Raw genomic sequence first — 25,678 nt, 5'->3', positions numbered from 1 at the left:
TAAATTAAAGTTTAATTAGTAACAATTTACAGAAGGCTTTAATACATAAATTTGGGACTTGAGTCCTTGACTCTTTTATAAGTGCTGACATTGCCAATAGGGATTGACCATCTAACCTTCTGGTTAATGGGCAACCTACTGAAACACTTTGGCACAAAAAACTAGTAAAAAGGCAATTGTTTTGGATTTGGGTGCTCAGCTGTGGTTAAATCTCAGGGATAAAGCAGTAAAGCCAAGACACTTACCCTCGCAGCTGTGCTTGTCCTCCGACAGGACGTATCCGTGATTGCACACGCACACATACGAGCCAGGTCTGTTCTCACAGACTCCAAAGGGCTGGCACAAGCTCCTGTCTGCTTCACACTCATCTATGTCTGAAAGTGAAATTACACACAAAGCAGTGTTAGTCTAAAATCAAACACCATCTGAGGAATAGATAAACTTTAACTTTCAAAACTAAAGTTACGCAACTTGTAAAGACCAATATTACTCAGCATAATATTACAACCTGAATGATATTATGGCTATTTATGGATTGATGTTGAAGTTTTAAAAAGGGCAGAGATAATGTTGATAACCCATATATAAGGTAAAAATTAAACTCATTCGATGTAAATTTAATTGTCAAAATGATGGTGGATATCAGCATGCGCTCAAGAATAAATAAAAATAGTATGTGCCCAGAACAACAGTCATGAAAGTTACAAATTTATATGTATTAGTCATTATTAAGTATCTTATACAAGCAGTAGAAAGAAGTATATATTCAAGTAGAACTGTAGCACTTTTGGACTGGTTTACAAAGTATAAATCCACCAGGTATTGTGCGCCTGACCTTGACATCTCTTGCCTCCCACCAGAGTAAACCCTTTGGGGCATTCACAGTGATAGGACCCCATACTGTTAATGCAGTGTCCCCTTTGACAACTCGACGGTCTTTCGCATTCGTTAATATCTGTAGAAATGAAATAAAAACAATCAAACAATCAAATCCAAAAGCTAGGACAGGCTGAGATTTCAAAGTTGTAAGCTGGTTTTGTGCACTATTTTAAAGAAATAACTGATATGGGGTAAAATATTCATGCCTTCACAGTGGCTGCCTTCCTGTGTGCGCTGGTATCCAGAGTAGCACTGGCACTGGAACGACCCCTCTGTGTTGATGCAACGCCCATAGGCACAGAGCCGAGAATCCTCACACTCATTAATATCTGTTTAGTTGAAGACATAAACATGCACATACTTATAATATAGGAAATGTGTTGATTGCAGGGAATTTCAGAAAGTGGCCAAGAGTCAAATGTTTTACAGGCTAGTTACTGACCACTGCACGCTTTGCTGTTTGCAGATGGGAGGAAACCTTCATTACACAGACAGCGGTAAGTCCCAGAGAGGTTTTCACATCGACCATTAGGACAGATGCCAGGTTTCTGACACTCATTTATATCTGAAGAAAAAAACAACACACACACTCATATTATATCATACTTAAATTGCCTAATATTTACATGTTTCTGTTTCTCTGCTGCAAAATATAATCAGTGTTCATAAGCAGAGGTGTATTAGTAACAGAAGTAATCACCATAAAAGTAATAGCACTGGTCACAGCAACTGTGATGTAAAATGACCCTTTAATTAAATAATAGCAATGTTGAGTACATCATATTTTAATGCTATTTCCATAAGAGATTTCTAGTCATGCTGCTGATGTGTGAAAAATAAGATTTGGACTGACCATGACAGATTCCTCCTTTGGCCTCATGTCCCGGGAGACAGGGCACACACTCGTATGATCCTTCAGTGTTCTCACACTGTTCGTTGGGACAGGTGTCCGCACTCAAACACTCATTTATATCTGAATCAAAGCCAATAACATAGTCATTATTTACTTGTTTGTCTTTAACATTAGTTCCTACTGTATTTCTTCAGTGAAGAATAGTACCTTCACAGGCCGGATGGCGGTGGGACTTGCTCTTAAAGCCGCTTTGACATTCACATATATAAGATCCAGGCAGGTTCACACAGTGGCCCCCGGGCCCACAGATGTCTGGTTGAGTGCACTCATTTACATCTGCAAAGGCAAGCATCAATTGTCTCAAATGGAATTTCAATTAGAAACATATTATTAATCATGTTCAACACTTACCCACACACTTGAGTCGGCCATGCTGCACCATGTGTTTGTAGCCTTGGCGACAGTGACATTTGTAGCTTCCTTCCACATTGATACAGTAACCTCTGCCATGGCCACAGGGTTCAGACTCACATTCATTATCATCTGGACAAGAAGAACAATTAAAGTTACATCATTTAGCTCATTAAACTAAATGTAACTTATAGACTGTATAATATATACTTAACAATTTAGTTTTCATGCTCATCCTTGATGCAATACATTTTAAGTTGCATGTTAGTGCATTTTGTTCAAAATCAAAATTACTTTTGTTCATCCCCAGAGGGAAATTTATTTTTGTCAAAGACATGCAGCAGAAATAGAATGATCAAATAAGTCTAAGAAAACTAAAATCAGGTGTTTTTGTGAACTAAACCCCCCAGTAAAAATAAACGTAAACAGTAAAACAGTAACCATAGCTTATTTTATTAAAAAATGCAATATCTTCACAACACATGCACATATTTATTTGAAATTTTACAGGTGAGATTAATTAACTAGTTACTGCTTGGAAGAAAGATACCTGCCCATGCTAGTGTCTGCATTTGTCATAAAACATTGAGCTAAATCAAGTCTCTCATACAACTTCAGAGAAACCAAACTTGGCTCTGGAGAGGCCCTCATACTGTAGAGAGTGGAGCTGTTATGGTTGACTGTGTATTTTGAGGGCATTGTGTAAGCACAGGATTTTAAGACAGGAAATTGAGGGTATTTTGTGAAAGTGGGAAAGTTCACTTTAAGGGGCACTCTGAGAAGCACAGTTTACCAACCATAATTAGTCCTAAGCTCCTTAAAACAAAAGTTGCATAGAGGGAAGGATTGGAAATCTAACTTAAATGACACTAATCCAAAAGGTTTAATGAACTACAAACATAAGACATCTGCTGTCCAATATTTGCAGGGCGCATGCGTGTCACAGAGAACGTGTATTTCATACGTAGTGCATGCATTTCAGTCTTACCCTCGCAGATGTTTCTCAGAGGGTTGAGATGATAGCCTGGGTGACAGTGACAGATGTGGCCGTTCAGACTGTTCTCACACTCTCCATGGCCACAAATGTTCCTGCTCAGTTTGCATTCGTCTGTGTCTGCTTCAAGAGTACCATATAAACTGGTGTCATTTATGAAACACAATGAACAAACAAAACAATGCAAACAAAGTACCCAGAGAAAAGCCAGGCAGGGCTGAAATGGATGTATTTTAAGCCAATAGCCATGCAGCAATCAAGGCTTTTCATTTTTTTCATTTTTGCCATCGTTTTTGTTGTCTTTGGGAATATTCAATATATATTTCAAATATATATATATATTTTAAAATTTTATGCTCAAATAGACAACTGTTTTTTCATGTAACAAATCACCCCCTCTCTCCAATTGAGCACCTGTTTTAATATTACTATCTTGGGATATTTAAGTACCCACGCAGCGCTCCTTATTTCTTTCTATCCTTATACAAACAAAATAATATTCTGTACATTGTATAAGCAAGATGGAGTCCCCACAAGTCCAGTCAGTGCTCACACAAATCACAGTCATAGTTCAAATGGCAACAATTGTTGTGTGGACTGCGCAATTAATCAAATCTCTATTTCAATAATGATAATTGCCCAAATTCATTTGAGATATTGTGTAATTGAGTAATCCATATTATTAAGATGATGCCTTAAGTGTCTTAAATGTGCACGTACATTTTCCTTGAGTGGAAAATTATCGTTTTGTTAAAATAATCTTGATTTTAATTATGATTTGAATAATTGTGATTTATTTTTTCCAGAATCAAACAGCCTCAATACTATTTACTTTAAGAATTCAAATATTTTGACCTGAAGAGATAGTCATAGGATTCCTCTCAAATCAACGCTAGTTAAAATGATAAAACTGTGCAAACTATTTATTATTATTATTATTATTATTATTAGGCCCGAGCGCCACAAGCTGGCGAGAGGCCTATTAATCTCGTGCTTAAAGTGCGCACGTAGTGTGCACGAAATCGAGCGCGAAGCGCTCGCCCACTTCCAAACACTCACTAACGCATTCCTTCACTCACGTACGCCCCGTGCATACTAATTAGTAGTAGGAAAATGGAACATTACCGTTGTAAACGGGTGAAGCCCGTGCAAAAGTGCGCACTAAACGAGCACTTTACATTCCCAATGTAAAGCACTCATTTGCCCTAAGTAGCTCACGAATACGTTCCCCATCTCTTGCATGTTCCGTGCATATAAGCATGTAATGCAAAAATTGAACATTATTACTGTATAGAGGGCCAAAAACACAAAGTGGGCGGAGCCCACTCAAAATTAACGAAAGTACCCGTCAGTGACCAGGGACCCACACCATGAGGTAGGAAAGCGCGAGCGCTTTCCGAAAATGTATAGTTTATGATATTTGGAAAATGGGAAACATTGTTTTCGCATCGGAATATTATTCTTTCTTTCTTCTTTCTTTCTTTCTTTCTTTCTTCTCGGGACCAACCCCCCCTATTTTTCACCCAGTGAACATTGACGAAAAGTCACAAAAAATTGCAAACCTCTAAAAATCGTGCCTCTCTACATTCTGGCTATTTCCCTTTTCTAAAATAAAAAATTGGCGCGTCAGCGCCCCCAAATGTACCAAAAATGCATTGAGAGATGGGAAATGACCCAAAAAAAATCTGATCGTAGAATCATGAAATTTGGCGCAGAGGTAGATGGTGACAAGAGAAGTAAAAAATATTATTACGGCAACGCCGTCCACCCAACCAAATGTCGGCCATATTGGTTCAAAAATGGCTAAGCATGACTCGGGAGTTTTTCCAAACGTCGTACTTTTACGAACTCCTCCCAGGGCGTTGGCTCTAAAAAGCTGAAATTTGGTGAAAATGCTACTGAGGAGTGGGACATCAAAAGTTATTCAAATTACATTGATACCTCTCACGGTCTCTGAGCGGCGAAGCCGCAAACTTTAGCTAGAATTTCAGAAATCTCCCAAATTTAACATTTCTGCCGTTTGCGCAGATAAAGTCCGAATTGCGTCAAATTAGAATCAGTTGTTAAACTCTTTGCGCTAAACGTACTTGAAGTGAAATAAATTAATTTGGCACCACAGCGCCCCCTACAGATTTTATATGGAGGTTAAATGTTTAGTTTTACGAAATTTTATGAAATTTGACACACAACTCAATTTTGGCATCCCCATCAAAAACGTCAATGAGACCCATGTCATAATTGTTATGGTTTTGCCGTAGCGATGACCAAAACCTCCCATGTTATTCCAATGGGGAAATCGCCAGAACATGTTTACACTTTAGACTTTCACAAACTCCTCCCAGGGCGTTAGCCCTATTAACCTGAAATTTGGTGAGACTCATCTTCAGGGGTGGACCGTCAAAAGTTATTCACATTTTTATTCAAAGAGTCACGGTGTCCGTGCGGCAAAGCCGCACATTTTGCCAAGAATTCAAAATAAAATTGTTTTTTGACTGGTAAAACAAAGGGGAGAAGATGTGACAGCGTCACAGATTCAGCAGTAGGCGTAATAAAAAGACAATTGGGGCGCGTTAGCGCCCCCTCCTCTTGCGGCGTGGCGAGGGCCGATCATTGCCGCTTGCGGCTATATTTATTATTATTATTATTATTATTATTATATAAAGATAATTATTATTATAATAATTCCTGCTAATAGTTTTCTACATATGCTCTGTATTTTGCATGAAATGCCAAAATAGTTAGGATTACTCCTCTCAAAAAAACATCAGAATGTGAATTTAGCCTTAAGGCTAAATCATGCTTCGGCACACAAACATGCAAACACACTGACATTTCACTTTAGACCCGTTAAAAAGTCATTTAAAAACTAAAGTAATAACATCATAACAAATGTGAGAATGGTGAGTCAAAGGTAAACTCACGTGAGACTTTGGTTTGCGTTTCAAAGGGATCGTTGCCTGGAGTAAGTCTGACAATGGTTGGAGGAGTGGGTTTTACAACTGCACATAAACAAAACAGAAATATAATGGTCATTTTGAAAAATGTTTTGACTGTAATCTGCGATTCTTGAAGTTTAATTTTACCAGGCACACGTGGAATACTGGTGCTTGTGGAAGCTGGCTGAGTTGTTCCCTGTTTGAAAATAGTTTATTAATCTAAATATCAAGTATTCAAGTAGTTATTGTGAATAAAAGCTGTCATAACTTACCGGCCATTTAGCTTCTGAAACAAGGAAAACAAATTAAATGGTGCCACTTGCATTGTTCAACTTCATGGATTATTGCAGTAATAACTAGCACTCACCTTCGTTGTCAGGCCTGATAATAGGCCCGTTGTAAACCCAGGTCTCTCTAAAGTGTTGAATGAAGTAGCCCTTTCCAGCAGGGCAGATCTTGTCGAATGCCACTGAACAAAACAGATTAATTGAATACTCATTCCAGATACACCTTCCACAAGTAATATACCTGATTAGTACTCACCTGTTCCCACTTGGGGGCACCTTTCACAGTTGTGCCCCCAGGCCTTGCCCACAGTGCAGCAGCACATCTCCAGTGTCAGGTCATTGGGCAGAGCGTGCTGACAGCCGTGGGACTCAGACGCCATCCTGAAGCACTGGCCCTGCTCTGTCGGGGACTCTGAGGAACAAACATTATGATTAACTACTGTTAAATTAATATAATGTTTACAAGGGCTCATACTGACCCACACACACATTCCTCTCCAGCACAAATCCAGCTTTACAGGAACATTTGAAGCTGCCAAGAGTGTTCAGACAGTCTCCGTTATGACACACGCCTTGTAACGTGCACTCATTTATGTCTGAAAACAAGAAAACAAGTCTAAGTAATATGAATTATTTGTGCATTTAATCAAAGTGTTGTTGATGTTACCTTGACAGTGAGTGCTGTTAAACCTTTTATAACCCTGTGGACATGTAGAGCCATACTCTTCAACAATATTCTGCTTGACTGATGCATCTAAAGTAAGAAAAAGAAAAAAGAAATACTTAAACCTCACATGCTTGTTCTAAAGAGTTTTCAGTTTTCCTTCCAGTTAAAAGTTTAACTGGGTAATGTAGTTTGTAGAAATGTCCTCAAATTGGAGTGAATCACCATCAGGGTTGTTCCCATGGAAATCCAGTGGAGTTTTATTGAGAACTGAGGGAGACTGTGCCCAATTGTTTTTGGATGCCCAACCAAAGAGGGGGCAATAGTTGTTGGCTTTTTTTTATTAAAAAGGGCACCAATAAATGTTTTAATTTGCCCTCTGGGCAGGAGGCCAACCGTCTGAAGCCTAACCAGATGTACACTATCAGGTTTAGTCAAAGACCGCTTTGTCTGAGTCACCTCTGAGGGATGGAAGAATAGGCATGTGGAAAAAACGTACAGAGCCAAGATTTTTGTGAAATTCAATCTTCAACAATGTGATGACAGTGGAGCTGGGCAGGCTCAGAGGAACACACTTAAGGAGAGGCTTATTTTCCACACTCTCCTCCTCTGCCTCAGTCTGTGTGTAATTCTCATAATTTCTTCCGTTTTTGCCTTCCCAGAGACTCACGCATTTCCCATCTCACCACTGACTTTGATCAGAGCATTTTTATACACTTTTTAAGACTAAACTTTTTCTACTAGAACGAGCTACCTAAACCCATAGTTTCAATTCCTGTTTTAAAAGTAGAAAAAAACAACACATGTAGTAAAGTATTCTAGCTTTCTTTTTTTACCTTAGACTTATATATTGTAGCCACTGGTAAGAACAAGTTATTGCTTTGTAGTTCTATATGTCATAATCTGATCAAATCAAATGCAAAATCAACCATAAACCACACTTACTTGGTAATTTGGGGCACTGGTAACACTTGTTCTGTCCCCATGAGTTCCCCACGGTGCCACAGCAGTCCTCCTGATTAGTTAACACAGGGAGTGGTGTACTGTTGCACTAAGAGAACAAAAAAAAACATTAAAATATTGTGATGTTCTCATGTTTATTGATAAATGTGTTTACTCACAGCTTGTTTGGGTGTGGTCTCCTGGAAGCACCGCCCCTTTGGTTTGTGTCTTAATGGCACTCGAGAACTGGTCTTCACTGGAGTCTTAGTCTCTGCCTGGTCCAAGGGTTGTATGACAACAGAGGTTCCCGGCGTGTGGTGAACCCGCAAATTTATCTGCACTAAAATCATATGTACAATTACATGCTTTGCCTGGAATACTCCACAGTATGGCATCAAACTTATCTCCATGGATACAAGAAGGTCATGCTACCAGGCCAAGTTACAGGTCAGATCTATGGTGATGTGGCACCGCTCTCGGCAAGAATGCATGACTTTAAGGAATTTCTTTAGCAAACCCCCCAGGTAAGTACGTAGCAGAACCGACAGAAGTTACATAGTGCAACTTTGAAGTATATCTTAAATGTATACTGCAATATTTGATGGCAGGATTCCAAATGTCATTGTATTGACTGTGTTATAAACCACTGACAACTCTGTTCTAAATCGTTTAAAGACATACCTTCAGATGAGGGGTGTCCGGCTGGTGCGATGGGTAACGTGAATACTGAATGTGTTTGGGTCATTTGTGTCCTCCCGCTCACAGCCTGGTTGCCATGTTTCTGAATGTCCGGTTTGAGGGAAGTGGGGTAGACTGGCTGCTTGTTGCCCCGTGCCGCCTGGGCCTGATGTGTCTGCTGGAGGGGGAACTGACAGAGGCGTCCCGTGAAGCCAGGGGGGCAGAGGCAGTGCTTCCTCGAACTGCACACACCTCCATTCAAACAAGTGAGAGGGCAGACCACTGTGGAGAAGACAGAGAAGTACATGATCAGGCAACATGACCAGACTTCTTTCACCCCAGACATTTCCTCTAGCTCCTCCAGAGGGAACATTATACAGTATTTATTTCAAAATATATCAAAATATTGATTTATTCCTTTTTGAGCAAATCCACCACTCATATTACTTTTTTGTTTTAACATAATGTGTATGTTTTTTGCAATTGAAATTTGTAAATGTCCTAAAGGTTTTCAGAAGAGCAAGAGAAAGAGCTTACTTCCTAGAGTCTTTTGCAGCTTGGTGGAGAATGGAGGCTGTATATTAGTCATAAAACTGTATAGTAAAATTATAACCAGCATAGGTAATGTTATGTATAATAAGTGTATTTGTGGCAGTCTAAGTCAGAAGCCGTAAACATCTCAGGCAATAACCAACAGTATCTTGTAATAAAGAGCAGTTTTATATTCTAAATGTATATAAGGGCGCTAGCTGCTATCTGTTGCAATGATTTCCTGAGCAGACTCTTATATAACAGATGATTTAGTGTGTAACATGCACAGTATAAAGGCAGACAGTATTTGTGGCGTGAGCAGACAGCCTTAAATATTCACTTTGAACTGCTGCAGTGACAAAAGTTTCACCAGGCTGACAGACTAACAGGTCCCTGCAGCTCTGGAGCAGGTAAAGTCATCGAGCTGTGTTACGGCCTTGTGCAACATATGGAAAAAGTTTGGGAGCTGTGGGAAAAGATGTATCAGGAGAAGACAATTACAATGCATTATGAAGTATTGGAATGAGTGTAGCCACACTAACATGTTTGTACTAATATGTCACAGAATAAGAAATCAAAATTAATGTAGTAATTTCTTATTTTGGCTCGAATGTTGATCTAGTTAATTGGATGAATACAGTATGTTGGGATTAAAGTTAAATTAAATTAAATTAAATTATCAGGGATACATTTGGCATTTGTAAAATAAGTTCCAACAATCAGTGTGCTACTGTTAAAGTTTACAGAACGATTACAATGAAATTAAAATATCTACCAGCACTATTACAAGCACTACATACAAATTTAATTGACTGTACTTCTTTGAAACCAAGGGCAAAAAGAAGTAGGGATAGTGATACTGTGTGATGAAGTGTCATATAGGGTTTCTATCCAGATACTAATCAATACTAAAACTAGTATCAACAATAGTGACAGAGAAAAAAAATCAGTTTGAAATGTTAGTATTGGGACAACACTAGTCACATGCCTAAACTGTGTGTCAGAGCAGGAGAAACTAAGTGAAAAAAGACTCCACTTTGAGCCAAGTGCGGGACACATGGAAATAATTATGAACGGCCGATGCGTCTGGGCCGAATCATAATTGAGCACTACATCACGGTAATCACAGCAGGGACATCTTTAGTCATAGTAAATAGCAAAAAAACAGAAATTTCAATTAATCATAATAAATGAGGATCTGTCAAATACACCATGAGCCCTGCAGTTCAGAAACGCTACACTCCGGCAGGTAGTAACACGTAGATTTAAACCAAAGAAAAGAAAAGAAAAGAGAGAAAACCAAAACCAAAGTACGGCCCACGCAAACTCCTCAGACTTCCTCTATGACATAACAGCTCCCGTTTCCACCGGTCACCATCCACTGTAGGCCGAATATAGACCCAGACAAGACCAAAGCGGAGGGAAACGTCTTGAAAAACGTGATTACACAATCTCCAAACCCACAGAGTCACTCGGAAGCGTCTGGTTGCAAAGTGGGGGTTAAGATCACATTAATGAGCCAATAAACACAGAAAAAATGGTGATTTTGCTCTTTTTGGTGAAGTTTCTACGGTGTGACGTGGGGGAAAGCCGTGTGAATGAGACCTTTCAGAGTTGGGAAATAAGATCAAAGCTGGTGTCAAGTTATTTGGTATGTACTTCATATACAGGTGATGCCACAATCAACTAGACCACAAAATGTATAATTATTTCAGGGAAAAGGTATGTTGGCACTGCTTCGTTAGTAAATTCTGCATTATATTTTGTGCATCCGTTAATTCATTCCTGTACTTTCAGATATTTTAACACTCTTTTAGCTGCCTTTTGCAGTTCATGGTTAACATTTTTTGTTTGACAAATTCATACGACATCAAAACAAAACAAAACACTAAAAACAGTATTTACACTTCTTTAACAGTATTACCCCTCCCCACATTTGTTGCTTCACGTTTTCTACATAATGTGCAGCACAGACACAGGCCAAATCAATAACTGATGTCATAATGGTTTAGCAGATTTCAGGTTGCTCTTACAGCTGTTAAAACATCTACAGACCCGGACTCTGGGGTCAACGAAAAACCAAGCATATGGGATCCAACTGTCCCTGCAAAATTAATAAATGAACTGGAATACACCGTTATAAATACATAGATTTGCCAACAAGTATTAATTGTATGTGTGATTTGTATTTATCCGTATGTATTAGTTTTCAGGCAAGTTTTTATTTTTCTATTCTATTTAAAAAACATAATGATGGAAACAGGTCCATTGACTTTCTATTAAAAATGACTGAAAAACTGTTATGTGACATTTATGAAGCCTACATGTATAACCCAGAGTCTGAATCAGAATTCAGACTAATCAATCGGCAATGGTGGAGATAGGGGGTGTAGGGGGTCTAGATAAGTGAAAACTGACATTACTGAGCTATAGGACATTTAGTGAACTAACGATGAGAGAACTCTCGCAACAGGTTTACAAGCTCATAAAACCAATTTTACATCATATATTCCCTTTAATGACCATACAAATATAATATGTGGTTGTTTAAACTCTGCTTTTCAATTGATCTGCAGTTTTACAAAACAAGTGCCTTTCTGAATACATTATGAAGTAAAACTCTTCTCCCTTCGCCTCATATTTGGCACTGGGTGCACTAATGTCTTCTGCAGATCTGACGCTGATGAGAGCGGGTTCGTGCTGGGGGAGTTTATTAAATGGAGGCGGGTCTCACTGTGGTCAGGCGACAGCACCACAGCGGCAGCATTACAAAGAGCAAAAAGCTTTAAATTCAGATCAAAACGAGAGGAGTTTCCCTTTAAATCAGGCCTTAAGAGTTCATTAAGAAATGTATCATGTTTATGAAGGGTGTATACATGGTCTGGACCACACCTCTACATCTATTTATCCCATGTACTGGCTTAAAACTGTAATAAAAAATGTCTGCCTTTACACTTTTCCTATGAGAAACTAAAACAGGAATGTTTATAACATGCAGTCAAATTGGTCAACATTAGAAATAAACATGGATACAACTGTTTTTTCTTTCTAAGTTCAAATTTAATTTAATCTGACTGTTGGAAGAAGAGGTGGACAATAATGATAAAATTAATATATATCGGATATTTCTTTGAGGTCATTGAAATCCAATGCGCAGAAATTTTTCTGTAAATGTAACTTCTTCAGAATTAAAGTATTACATAAAACATGAGAGGACTGTAAAGTTAATTTTAAAAAGCGTGGCAAGTTTGTTATCCTTAGTTGCTTATCTTGCAGCCTTTTTAATAGCTCTAACTACAGCCATCATACTCAATATTAAAATGATGCATATCTCCAAAACAACCATTTGCAATATTATAAGATTCAGTTGTAGTCATCTGGACTGAATGTTTCGACTCTCATCCAAGAGTAATTTTCAATCTGCAGATCTACTCTGAGTAAGCCCCGTTTTTGTTTTTGTTTACACTGTGAGTTTCCATATTTTTTGTTTTCCCGAACAGTCCTGTAATGGGCCATCCAAGTCAAAGCGTCTGTTTTTTCCAAAAGAGTGGCCAGATGACAACTGAATCTTTTTCTAAAAAACATTTATATATATAACCCACATAATAATATATAATTCAGGGGTCCCACCAGTACCACCACCTTACAACAATCTGTTGCATTCCTGAGAGAAGTACTGTATTATTAAAAATCAAAGACAGCTAAAAGGCATTCAGAGTTTTAAATGAACGCGCGCCTAAACCCCAGAAGTCAGACCTTCTGAAGTTGTTAACCAGTAATTTACCTGCCCTATTAAAACATAATTGGAAGTATGATTGTATAATAGAGAGCCAATATTCATTTCAAGTACAAACTAGATCATGCAATGTTAACCTTATCTTGAGCTGTCGTGATTTTTTTAAAAACTGAAAGTCCGCTCGCAGGTACATTCCAACTCAGGAAGCGTATAATTTTCCCATGCACCAAGTCGACAAAAGATTGACAGCAAGTATTAACAAAATATAGGAATGGAGGGATAAAAATATTTCAGTAGCCAGGAAGGTCCATGTGAAAGTATTTAAAGCATAAACTGAATGTGATTTTCTTGTTAGATTGTCGTGATTCCCAGAGTCTGTAGGAAAACATGTGGTACATTTTTATAAAGCGATGTAAGCTCAATCTGTCTCATGTAACAGGGTATGGCCTTTATAATTGAAACCGAGCAGTGTGCAAAAAGAATGGAGACAGACCATCACGCAGTAATAGTAATAATGTAATACACGTTTTTAGCGGCACTGTAGAATTTCCCAATGAGTAACCTTTGCTGCCCAGACCAGAAACTGCAAAGCTGCCAGTACAGACAAAACAATGAAGAAACAGACTTGTTATGGCAGTTCTGAATACACAAGAAGTGTTGACTGACATTAAAGCGTGCATGCAATAACACTCAAGGCATCTTTGGATAGAAATATTACTAAAGAGATAAATTAATACTACACTTACTCATTTTTACTAGTGTTATCATAGTAATAGCATTCTATAAATAATGGCTTGACTTATGATTATTTGTCTTCTTCTTTTTTGTTGTTGTTTTTATATAATGCAAAATAAAAGCCAACAAGATACTGAGAGTGAAAAAAACAAAAACAAAAAGAATAGTCTGTAGAAAGTCACTCCATCACATCCGTCCCAAAGTCGGGCCAATTTGTCCATTTACAAATTCCCTGCAAAAAAAAATGATACAGTTAACTGCCCATTGGCCCATATAGTTTACCTTTCTGGTTTTCACATTCAATTCTAAATGTATCCCTTTGGTTTTAAAAGTGGTGTATTCAATTTGTGGGGTCAATGGTTAAAAGGGCATTATATTATAATAAATTACAGTGAGTTTTGTGCAATAAGACTTGAAGACTCTTTTGTGAAAAAGCAAAGGCTTAATGGTTAGAGGACCAACCTAAAGGCCCGTGCATGCTGTCGTCGTGTCTAATATGAATGTGGTGTGTGTGTGAATCATACGGTGATCGTCGAGGGGCCAATGGTGCAAATAGGCAGACTCAGCTCTGTTTGTCTACCCCAGGGCAGTTGTGGCTACAATAGTAAAGTGAATAATGTAATGTAATGCATTGGAGTGTCCAAAATATATATAAATCAAACGCTTTACTTACTAAATTGATTAAGTGGTTTGTTTGAGAAATGCATGAACCTTCATAGAAAAATTTATTATTTTAACATTATTTAAAGTACTATCATTCAAAGTCAATCTTCTGAGTGATGATTTGCCACAAGGCATCCAAATAGAAAAATAGTGAAATACATTTCACTGTATGACGTGCTTCCCTCTGCCATCAAACTCCAAAACAGGAAACCGCATTCCTAAAAATGCCAGCCGTGGACTGGCACTATGAGACCGCATCCCATAGGGCGCAGGGAGGACACGAATGAAGTGGGTCAGACGGCAGCAGCTGAACCAGACACAGAGAATAAATGACATAATAACTGGCTTTGGCAAACGCAGAACTGAACGTACAAACTTCATAAAGACTGAGGGAAAGTCTCGTCTTAAACAAACAGGAGGTGGTGCCCTATGGCCCATTCCAACAGTGAGCCAAAAAGGTCTCAAAACGCTGACAATATAGCTGCCCTTGGAAACGAGGGACACCACAGAGTCTGAGAAGAAATTAATTATGAAGTCATAGGGCAGACATTTTTAAACTTAGAGCTATATATAGAGTAGACCAGTGGTTCCCAAACTTTTTATATTCGCATACACGACTTTGGATGACTGCCCCTTCTCCGATGCACTTGAAGAAAATGTCTGTGAGCACCATATGCATTATACAATATAGCAAACAGTTATAGTTATTTGGTATTATATTAAATCATGTGCATTTAAAACCATTAGGTAAGGCTGGGAGATCTAAATATAACAATTTAATTTATTTAAATTAATTAATTAATAATTGGATTTATATAGCAGCTTTCACAACACTCAAAGCGCTTTACAGTTATATTTTACAGTTATTCATTCACTCCACAGTGGGAACCACTGAGTTAGACATTCATACATCTACAACGTATAACTAACTTATACACATTTTTATAAAGAAAGCATTTACATTTTCGAACAACTATAGCTGTACAGCAGCAAGTAACCAAAACATGTAAAATAAAGTTTTTCTTGGAAATGACTGATGGCGACAGGAAATACTCAATACTTCTTCTGAGTCTCAGCCAGGGACCGACACAAGGACATTATCGTGGCCTCTTTTGAATTAGTTTTAATCCACAATCCCTGCATGTATGGGTGCATTAGGTATGGCATACACTTATTTCTTTGTATTTAGTTCACAAAGAACTTTTCCCACTCAAGTTATTTTTGTTCAGTTGTTTTGACTTTGTACGTGAACTGTAAAATATTTGGTGTAACTGTTGGCTTTTCCCGGGTGTGACCCTCTAATTAAATTGATTACATCTATTTGTTATATAGTCATTGGTATACTAAGCATCCGAAAAAAGGCATAATGTAAAATATACATTTTGAAATGGTCGCACATTGTATGTGTTATTATAAGGGATCAATTTGTGTTAATGTCGTTGTGTCACTGTGGCTGGTAAAATGGACGATCACTACAAGCCAAATCTGGTGGCGCAAAAACACAGTTGGCAGTTTGTTAAGTCGTTTGTTTTTAGGTTTTTTAATTCTGTGGGAAAAGAAGACTGAGGTCTAAATCTTTGGCAGCAAAGTACTCAGTGTTGTTTAGTCTTGATATAAAACAGGCCCAGATGAAGAGCACCTTTCAGCCCTCAAGTCTAAAAAAGTTTGCAATTATCTTAAATACAATAGTTGTTCGTTACACAATGTGATTCTCATATGTCATGGAAATATGCTGTGGTTTCCATGGCTCTTGGGTGGGCATTCATCCAGTGTGCTATAGCCTCGTGTCACTCCCCTTTGGCTGCACTGTGTGTGGAAAAGAAGGGTTTGAGACAGGATCTTGGCTGAGCAGCGCATGATGTCATGTAATGATTGTCTAAGCTGAGGGGATGAGAAAAGCGGCAGGAAGGTGCTCAGGAGTGCTGACAACGCTGCAATCAAGATTATGTCAGGTAGTTACCCCACAGGTAAAAACAAGGTATCTAACACTTACAGTATAGGTTTACATTAGGTTTATAAGTATCCATGGACTAAAATAACCCCTGTGCTGGACAAAACCTGGTCTAAGCACATATTGAATGTATTATTGGTATAAAGAACAACAAAATACCTAATCAGGACCAGGAATAAACCAGGTTAACACTAGGAATATTCCTGAATTAACCAGGACTGAAACGGAAGTATCACTTAAAAGACTCTTTATACAGAACCAGGACAAGAATGTCTTCAAGTTGACTACCCTCAGTCTAAATCCAACAAAATCACAACAAACCAAGGCTTAACCGCAGTTACTTAGGCCTGAAAGTGGACCCCAGTTCAATTATTATTACCAGGGACACCACTGTCTCTAAATGAACAAAATAAACTTGATACGATGATAAGATATGATGTGTTTTCAGGTACTTTACTATCAAACTACAACATAAGTAGATCATCAGTATTATTTTGTTTATTGTAAAACAGCAATGTTGTTCTAGAACGGCTTATTGAAAGAAAGAAATCCACTGACTTCCTGTTCAAAACTGCAGAAGTGATAAGCTTAAATAATTGCAACTAAATACAGGGATGTGGGTGGGGATAGGGGGTAGGTGAAAACAGCACTCGAGCATCAGTAGCAGGACAGAATTACTCAAACATGCATGGATCGATCGATCAAAACACAACTTTGAGTAAATAATGAGGATACACTGTTATAACAAGGTAAAGGGGTTATTAAAGTTGATTTAGCAGATGTTGTGCCCGTTCAAGTGGTGATACCTGGACCCATGACTGTTGCTGTGTTTGCCCTAGCTAATCGCTGCAGCTCCGGAAAGGTTGAAGTCCCGGGCCGCTTGCATTCCTCTGTACAGCTTTAAATAACTGCTCCCCCTCACCGAGCAACTGGGAGGAGAGTGTCAAAGATGGCAAAGAAGGCTGTTTGTTTGAGCAGGGTGCGCACCAAACACACACACACACACACACACACATACACACACGCGGTCCCTTGTGACGTCCACGAAGTCACCTCAAATTGATACTTTGTTCTCCAAAAATTTTACTGAACTGCCGTCTTTGCAGCTCAAAGTACCTTACTTGTCAAAAGTGAAGAGATTTTGGGACAGTGAATTTCTGGAAGAAATTGATCAAAATGGAGTTGCACTTTTCACCCCGACTTGTTGTGCAAAACTAAGTATGGTTATATAGATGTTTTTCAGACCAGTCAGAAGAGTTCTTTTTTAATTTTCCATTCAATCTGATTGTTACAGTGTTGATGAAATAAACATATAGGGCAATGTTTGCGAAGGTAAAAATGTGCTGGGTGATAAAGAGCTGGGCAGGGTACGCGAGATACATTTGTTTTCCGCTCTCTTGTTTTTATAACTGTCAAATGCAATGCTAAACCAAATGGCAGCCCCTAAAATAACCACAGATCCTTCATCCTGCAGAAATAGACAGGCCGAGGCGACAGAATATGACTGGCTATGACGATATGGCTTGACACACATAATAAATCTCAATACAACGTGCTTATTTCTCGCTCCCTTTGGTGTTGTTTGTGTTCGGGAGCCATGCCTAGCGCTCACCTCTGAGCTCCATCCAACCTGTGGCAACAGACCGAGTGCCCAGGTTTTGGGGTTGCCGGAGTCAGACCGCCTTTTCCAGAGCTTTGGCTTCAGTGTAAAAGGAGTCAGAGGAAGAACCACGGGCAGCTTTGAACTGCAAAAACAACCTTGCACACATTAGCCGATTTGTTTCAAAGCGCGTATGAAAGGTTATTTAAGATTTTGCTGATGATCTTGCTTAGTTTTCTCTGGACATTTTTTGTAGAGTTTACAATTTTACTTCCTGGTTGGACATGGGAAGCAGTAACATAAGTAGAAGTTACATGGAAACCATACTGTAAACATGAACCAAAGCGAGTCTAATTTACACAATAGTTATAATTAGACATATAATAGTAATAATAATGTCCTCTTGAGTTGCAAAATTTATGTTTAAAATAGAAAATAGTGTTCAACTAAGACTGTAAATTGTCTCCATAATTTTAAACAGAATTTTGTGTATTAATGACATGGGTAGTAGGATTCCTTTTCAGAACTCAGCACTACTTCCTGTGATTTTCAACTTTTTTTCTTTCCACCTTAAAACTATTATAAATATTTACCACAGGCACAATCTCACCAACCAAAATAATAGTTACAAAGACATTCAAACCTGTCATACTCACTTTAAATTCAGACTCCCATGGACCGTTGACAGACTACAAATGCACAACCATAACAAACCTCAAACTCTCAACTGTCATGCATTCACAGCTAAATACAGGCCATGGGAACTCCTAAAATAGTCTGAAACAATTCTCTCAATGCCCATTTTAGGGAGCTTTGAGTAGGCAGCAATGAAATTAAGCTAACAAATACTATTCCTTAGAGCCACTGAAACAATAGTGCCCAGGATAAGATATAACATGGTAGTTCATGCAAAATGAGGTCATAAGACCAATGGGACACCAAATACAATACTGTATGTATATGGTGACCTATCCATCATGACAACGCTGTCCATCATCACAACACTTAATAAGAACCAAAAATATAATTAGTTTTGTTGTTTTATACAAGGGGATGTCTGAAACTGTTGGAAAGAGACACTTTACAAAGTGCTTTGAAGAGTTGGGGGAAAAAAAATCTTGGCCAAGAGATATTTTGACAACCAAACTCATGGAGATAATCACAGCTTTGATCTGAAAAACATCGCAGCTCTACTCCACATCCGAAAGAAAAAAAACTTAAAAGGGAAAGTGTATTTTTGTAAGAGGATTTATGTGATTTGCAAAGACTTCCCCCCATCTAAATCAAGAAATCAACAAGAACACATCTTTCATGTTGTTCTTGAAGGGGAATATCCAGACGCTTTTCCGTTAACGTTCCTAGACAATTCCAATTTCAAGGGCTATTGAGCAGGAACAAAAAGCTTCCCCCAAATTGTTTGTTTGTAAATGGATTATGAAGAAATGAAGATTACACCAGAAGAGCAAACAGTGCAAAACCACGGCCAACTCAAGTTTTTAAAAAAGGTAAGAAGATTCCAAGTTTGAGCATGGCATTATGGGGAATGTAGTGCATTTACTTTGTTATCATCAATAACGTAGTTTTCTAATCTGGTCTAGTCTGCCCTACATGATCACTTGTGTGTCATTTGTGTGTTGAATATAATGAATAGACAGACACACTAGCATTATGTTTGTGTGTGTGCCTTTGCTCTGTGTAATAAATAATGTGGTAATGGCTCTAACTGCTACTTTCATGGGTAGAAGACCGATTGTATAATCTCACTGTCTGTGTTTGACAATGAGCTTAGTGTAAACCTCACTACACAGGCTCAGGTAAAGGGGACATTAGTGATTTATTGTCATCCAGGTTTAAGCCAAGTTGAATATCACAGTCTGTCTCGTGCAACATGTCTTTACTGAAGGCCAAGTGGCTCTGATGAACAAGAGAACAACATGCAAGAACCAGAGCCATGTTTAAAGCATTGACGGAGAGATATACAGTCTATGATTTAAAGACACAAAGGTTAAGCGTGTGCGTTACTGTGACGTCGACCATAATCAGATGTCACATGTATAACTGTCCTAGTCATAACTGAAGCCTCACCAAGCATCATAGTTTGATCAAATAATTACGTAAAAGTTCAACCACACAACTACAAAATAATCCAACTCAGTACCATGTTACTAGTGATGGATTCAACGTTTAAAGCACACACACAAAAAATTATATATATATATTTACATTTTTAATTATAAGGCTAGTCATTCAAACCTGTAATATAATTTGAAATATTTATTTTCAACTCGATTTATTTCATGTTTACAGTTAACACCTATATAAATTAATCAAAGTTTTTTTTTATGACAAAGAAACCGGTTATCTATTTAATTCTAGTTTAATTTGAGCGCACACAATAACGAGTTGGAGCTTCTGATACTTGAGCAATTATAAAACTGCTGCATAGATCTTCACTTTAATCGCGGTACCATGGAAATCTGCTCCTTCTCCGCTCAGTGTTTTGAAGGTTGCGTCGATTCTGGGTTTCCTCACTGTGAAATTAAACCGGTTGAGTTCTGCCCAGTTTCTAGCTTCACTCGACTGACGTCACAACCGCACAAATATGGAAAAGTCTTCATATTGTTGCTGCTATAGCCACGGCCGTTTTAGCACGGCAGAGAGAAATTTCCACTTGTCCGCACCACATTCCAGGCCTCATGGAGAACAGCGCCGTCTTCTACCTCCACTCTCCTGGTGCCTCTATCCAATGGCCCGTATTACCACGCCTTTTCCAGATATGTCCGCTGCACAGAGTTGGAGACAGGTGACTGTAAAGTACTTCCACAACGTATGCACACCCAATGGAAAGCAGAATTGAGGTATTTGAGGAATTCACTATGTCTCTGCGGACTTATTTGACACTGACGGTCCAAAACGTGACGCGGAGTAGAGAAATGAGGGCGGTGAGGGAAAAGCTGGTGGTCGGACAAAACCCTGACTTCACACGATGTCATGGGCAAAGTCACTTGGCTCCAAAAGGCAGCGGCTCTCAGACTTAATTAGATCCTGTTTGTATGTCATCCAAACATATGCACACAATGCTGGACCAAGTGTGAGACAACTGCATCGAGCATCACCGGGAGCAAGGAAGCACAACTTAAAGTCAACAACTGGTGATTTATGTTCATTGGCATCCATTTTGGCTCCTGCAGCGGCACAAATTCATATCAGACTTTCGAAGAGTTAATGCCTGTTCACCAGAGCTTCCTCATCGAGAAAAAAGAAAGAAAAAGAAAAAGAAAAAAGCAAGGCATGTGTAAGCCTTTCCTGAACACATAGTTAATAACACATTCATGAAATTACCAGAAAAGGGGTGATTTAAGATAGAACTTATGACACAGAGAAAGGACAAGAGGCTAAGATGAGTTCATTACTCATACAACATATGTGCACATTCCAGTGGTTGAATTGTGTGTACAGTGTATACACGTTTTTTACAAGTATTTTCCTGGACAATGTTCCCATTGATAGGTAAATTAGTAGTTAAAGTTTAGATACTCTTTTTCTAGTTTAGTGGGCAGACAAATAGGATTATTAATATTTCAGATATGATAAAGCTCCAAAAATAATACACTTGCAGCTACTTAATTGGACTGATTCAACTTTTTGATGTTCTTTTTGTCACCTCCTGTGCCAGAATGTCCGGTGTGATTTCTGAGCCTCCAGTCCTAATAGTGAAGTAGAGGAAAAAGTGCATCAGTTGAACCCATTGTGGGCCGTCCTGATGTAGACTGTGTGGCTCCGGGTCTCACCACAGCTGATCTGATACAGCAGCAGCAGCAGCTCCAGCCAACCAGACTCACAGACTCAGGCCTACATCTAAGAGAACATTTATACCTATGTAATGAGTCATGCTTCACTAATTGAAGTGTAATATATGGCATTTTCCAGAGAGGCGCGATAGGTTCAACCCGCCTCACCCACCAATTTAAGTATATTTACTCACCCACATGAAAATGTCACTTTATTTATTATATTTGGTGTTTATTTCACAAATACTTAACTAAAGCTTGTCTTTGACTATTTATATATTCTCTCAGAGTGAGGTCAAAAAGTTAAAACTGCAGTTAACATTCCATTAGTGTTTGTAATATTTTTATTTCCACATATTGCTGTCTAATCAGTGTCATTAATTCAGCTGCCAGTGTTTCTGAAATGTCTATTGCCCCATCACATAGAAACAAACCATGGCAACAACTGGTTTTGCTGTCAGAGTACTTTGCTATCACAAAAGTTTTACTCCTCCTCCATTAACATTTTAACAGAGTAACAGTACTCTTACTTGAGTAAGTTTTGGTTACTCATCCCACTGTGAGTAAACCTACAGCTGACAAAAGATTTATCTTGACAATTTGAAATTATTAGCACATTGTTGTTTTGTTCTTCAGAAACTTATAATTCTGGCCTGTCCTTTGAAAATATCAGATTCTGTGCATAGGCTTACTGTACTGTACTGTACTGTACTGTACTGTACTGTACTGTACTGTACTGTACTGTACTGTACTGTACTATACTGTGTTATGTTCAGACATTTAAGCTTTCAGTTGCTTTTTGGTAGGTTTCCCAAATTAACTCTTGCTTGAGAACTTGTTTGAACAGCTACTTTATACTTCTACATGAGAAATATTATGTTTAAGTAACAGTACTCTTACTTGGTACTATTTTTGGTTACTCTACCCACCTCTCATTATAGACTTTTTGACTTTTAAAAATAATAACCAACCAGTTCAGTTAAACCACATTAGAAGACATGTTTGTTTTTCCCCACAAGTAATAAATATTGTGCGATTAGACCACAGCATGGACATGCTTAGAGTAAAGGTCAAGTTTGGGATATTAAGAGTAGAATACTTTTAAGTACTCTAATACTTAAATTAAGGTTATAAGGCAAAGAAAACCGCACAAGCAAATATTTCTTAAAAACTATTTAACAGTGTGAAGTTTGTTTACTACATCACTAGCCATTTTCTGAAAGTAGACACTCGACCAATTAGGCCAATGCAGCATGGAGTTTGACTTTATATCTTTTGGGGCTATATTAGGCTTGTCTAACAGAAACTTGAAGCCCTGAGCCCACAAGAGTGCACACATTGTCGCCAGTGGCCTATTTAAATCATCAATCAAAACATAGCCTGTAACATAAATGTTATTTTTTCTGAATAAATAAGTCAAGTGCACCGGTTTATGGAGAGGCCACATCGTCCCGTGATCCTTCATACTGGCCCGGGCCTCACTAAATCAAACCAACGCTGTGTCACTCACCGACCCTGAAGCCCTGTCCAATGAGCGTGTCCGCCGCCTGTCCGTTCTCCGCGATTAACGTGGTGTTGTTGCCCTGCTCGCACGTATCCTGACACTGTCCTTTGAAGCAGATCCGCTTGCACACCAGAGGAGCGATGACCACCTTGAAGCGCTCCCGGGCCGAGGCTCGCTCCGTGCACCACACCAGCCTGTGGACGCTCAGCCACAGCACCAGCAGATGGACCGGGATCACTGGAGGCATCCTGGCATCCTTTCACTGCCCTGCACCAACTCCCGGGACATCCAAACTAGCGGCGACTGCTTTGAGATCCCAGGCGTCTCATACGAAGGGGAAAAAGACAAATCCTCCCACGGATATTCTCTGCTAAAATAGACAAATCACTTTCCCTGCGTGCCCCAGTGGTCCATGAGTAAAAGAAAAGCCTCTGGCATCTTCGGAAGGTCCTTGTCGCCTGGTTTGGGACGTTTGCGCGGGTCGTCCTCGCCTCAGCCGCGCACTTCGAGCCTGTTGCTTTGTGGAGTTTGGATCGAGTGCGTATTGGGTTTGGGAGAGAGACGGAGAAGGGAGGAGAGAGTGGAGAAGGAGACGGGTGAGCCAGCCCCTCTCTGGAGAGAGCTGGCCCGGGGCCAGTCAGGCCGCGCAGGAGCAAAGCGAAAAGTGGTTTCCTTGTTGGTCATTTCTCCAACACGTCCTCCTCCTCCTTGGCCCAACACAAACCTCCAGCTACAGTGTGCACTACTCTCTCAATGACACTTTGCATCATTTATGTTAGAGCACCTTTCATTTGACAGGCTGCTCTTTTCACACCTTCAGCCTATATTCAAATCTGTGGTATTTCCTACATTATAGAGATACTTTTTTATTGCCCAGAAATACCCTAAAGATGTGTTATAGAGGAATTCAAAGGTTACATTAAGACCCAACCACTGTCCCGTGTATTTGCCATTAGGTTTGATTATTAGAACCTACCACCAATGCAAAGAGTAAGTTGCCTAACTTTTCAACTTTATTTAAAAGGTGGAAAATGTGCTGAGTCCAAATGTCCATAGGGACAGAGTGACAAAAGAAGATGGAGAATTAAAAGGGAAAGTGTTTGCTTTGAATCATTCAGGAAATTGCTGCATTGGCCTCAGTGGTTCACAGGCTCCACATTTGTGAGACTCTGAGCTGCTGTCAATATAAGTGCTTAAAGTAGCACAAATTACTATGTTCACAATTATTTCTTTGAACAAATTTAAGTCATACTAACACAGTAAAGAATATTGTTTAAGCGTATAACCATACATTGAGGGTTTAAGAAGGAACATTGTGTTATAGACGGTTGTACAACAACAGTTTCTGTTTGAACAGGTCTACATCCTCCCAAGTAAATAGGCTAATTCTACTTAATGCCAGACAACTCAATATAATGTCTGCTAAGATCAAACATAAAATGGTGCAATAAAAATCAAGAATGAGACAGGAAAGAACACGCACTGCACAGCTTAGTGCTAAATATCTCATTTAAAGTTGTTTGTGATGTATAACGGGAAAAACATGCTATGTAAACTACAGCTTAATATGGTTAATATGACGCTATGTATGAAACTGACTGATGTGAGTTACTGCATTTATCAGAACAACCGTAAACTAATAGTGAAACTTTTATCTTGTCATTCTTAAAAGAATACAAAACCGACAAACACCAAAATGAATTAGTGTTTTTATTATGCAACGATCATGGCACAAGGAACTACCGAACTACAAAGTAGTTACAACTACTAGAATTAAAGCTGTAGGGTCAAAATGGATGCAAACATCCATTGTACGTGACACTGGCCACTGCAAACCAGGTTCACATCACTAGAGATACTCTGGACCAGTTATGTATTTAGAAAACACAAAACATAGTGTCATCGCTAACTCAGAATTGCCAATTGTCGGTGCAGAGCTAAAGACACGGTTAACTAATTAGGACCAAATTATGTTTTTCACAATGTATATGTTGAATGTTTGAGGAGTGAGTCTTACTGCAAGGCCACAGCTTCCACTCTGTCTCTTCCTGTGAATGTTAAGATGGGTCTCTCCAGCTTCTCTTCTTCTCACTCTGGAAAAACATGCGGCTATGTGTTTTGGGCAAGTTGACTGAACAACAGTGAAAGTAAGTCTGCCTCTTACTGCGGACTCTGTAGAGGTGCTCCATGTGCCTCATCCACCTACATAACCTACAACTATCAGCAAAAAATATTATGTATTTGTTTTTATGCACCAAAAATAGTATTGGAAATATTTCTAAATGTCTAAAGTGTTATCGTCACAGCTTTGATAATGATCAGGGCAGGCCAAATAGTACTTTGAAGTCAGCTGTCATTAGAGCACTGGGAGGGTAGTAAAGTGTTATTTTCGACCGGTCTTGAGGCGTGCCCACAGCACCTACACAATTTGTTTGGCAATGCACTGATGTGGAAACACATCTCCTTGTGGCTCACCCTTGCAAGGGTACAATAAAACACCAAGGAAGAACCTAAACACTGCAG

At 38.9% G+C, this 25,678-nt stretch overlaps 1 protein-coding gene across 1 annotated transcript in view; it reads right to left on the bottom strand.

Moving 5' to 3' along the window:
* The window catches only part of ltbp3 (latent transforming growth factor beta binding protein 3), a 29,521-nt gene extending 5,777 nt beyond the window's left edge, over window positions 1–23,744 (bottom strand). Inside the window, exons 1-19 of the mRNA XM_072446274.1 lie at window positions 23,162–23,744; window positions 8,648–8,926; window positions 8,146–8,306; window positions 7,970–8,075; window positions 7,028–7,114; window positions 6,840–6,956; window positions 6,617–6,772; window positions 6,441–6,542; window positions 6,346–6,359; window positions 6,221–6,269; window positions 6,059–6,136; window positions 3,132–3,260; window positions 2,144–2,275; window positions 1,940–2,068; window positions 1,733–1,852; window positions 1,322–1,444; window positions 1,086–1,208; window positions 836–955; window positions 246–374 (exon numbers count right to left, since the gene is read on the bottom strand). Of these exons, the coding sequence (XP_072302375.1) occupies window positions 246–374; window positions 836–955; window positions 1,086–1,208; window positions 1,322–1,444; window positions 1,733–1,852; window positions 1,940–2,068; window positions 2,144–2,275; window positions 3,132–3,260; window positions 6,059–6,136; window positions 6,221–6,269; window positions 6,346–6,359; window positions 6,441–6,542; window positions 6,617–6,772; window positions 6,840–6,956; window positions 7,028–7,114; window positions 7,970–8,075; window positions 8,146–8,306; window positions 8,648–8,926; window positions 23,162–23,402 (2,395 nt within the window). The 5' untranslated portion in view covers window positions 23,403–23,744. The remainder of the gene's footprint in view (window positions 1–245; window positions 375–835; window positions 956–1,085; window positions 1,209–1,321; window positions 1,445–1,732; window positions 1,853–1,939; window positions 2,069–2,143; window positions 2,276–3,131; window positions 3,261–6,058; window positions 6,137–6,220; window positions 6,270–6,345; window positions 6,360–6,440; window positions 6,543–6,616; window positions 6,773–6,839; window positions 6,957–7,027; window positions 7,115–7,969; window positions 8,076–8,145; window positions 8,307–8,647; window positions 8,927–23,161) is intronic.
* Window positions 23,745–25,678: the final 1,934 nt, after the last annotated feature.

Source organism: Eucyclogobius newberryi, unplaced genomic scaffold (assembly GCF_026437365.1).
Source record: "Eucyclogobius newberryi isolate DKJ021-1_F unplaced genomic scaffold, fEucNew1.0.hap1 SCAF_15, whole genome shotgun sequence".
NCBI lineage: Eukaryota > Metazoa > Chordata > Actinopteri > Gobiiformes > Gobiidae > Eucyclogobius > Eucyclogobius newberryi.
The sequence above is the reverse complement of the archived record's forward strand: the minus strand, read 5'-3'. Positions and strand labels throughout refer to the sequence as shown.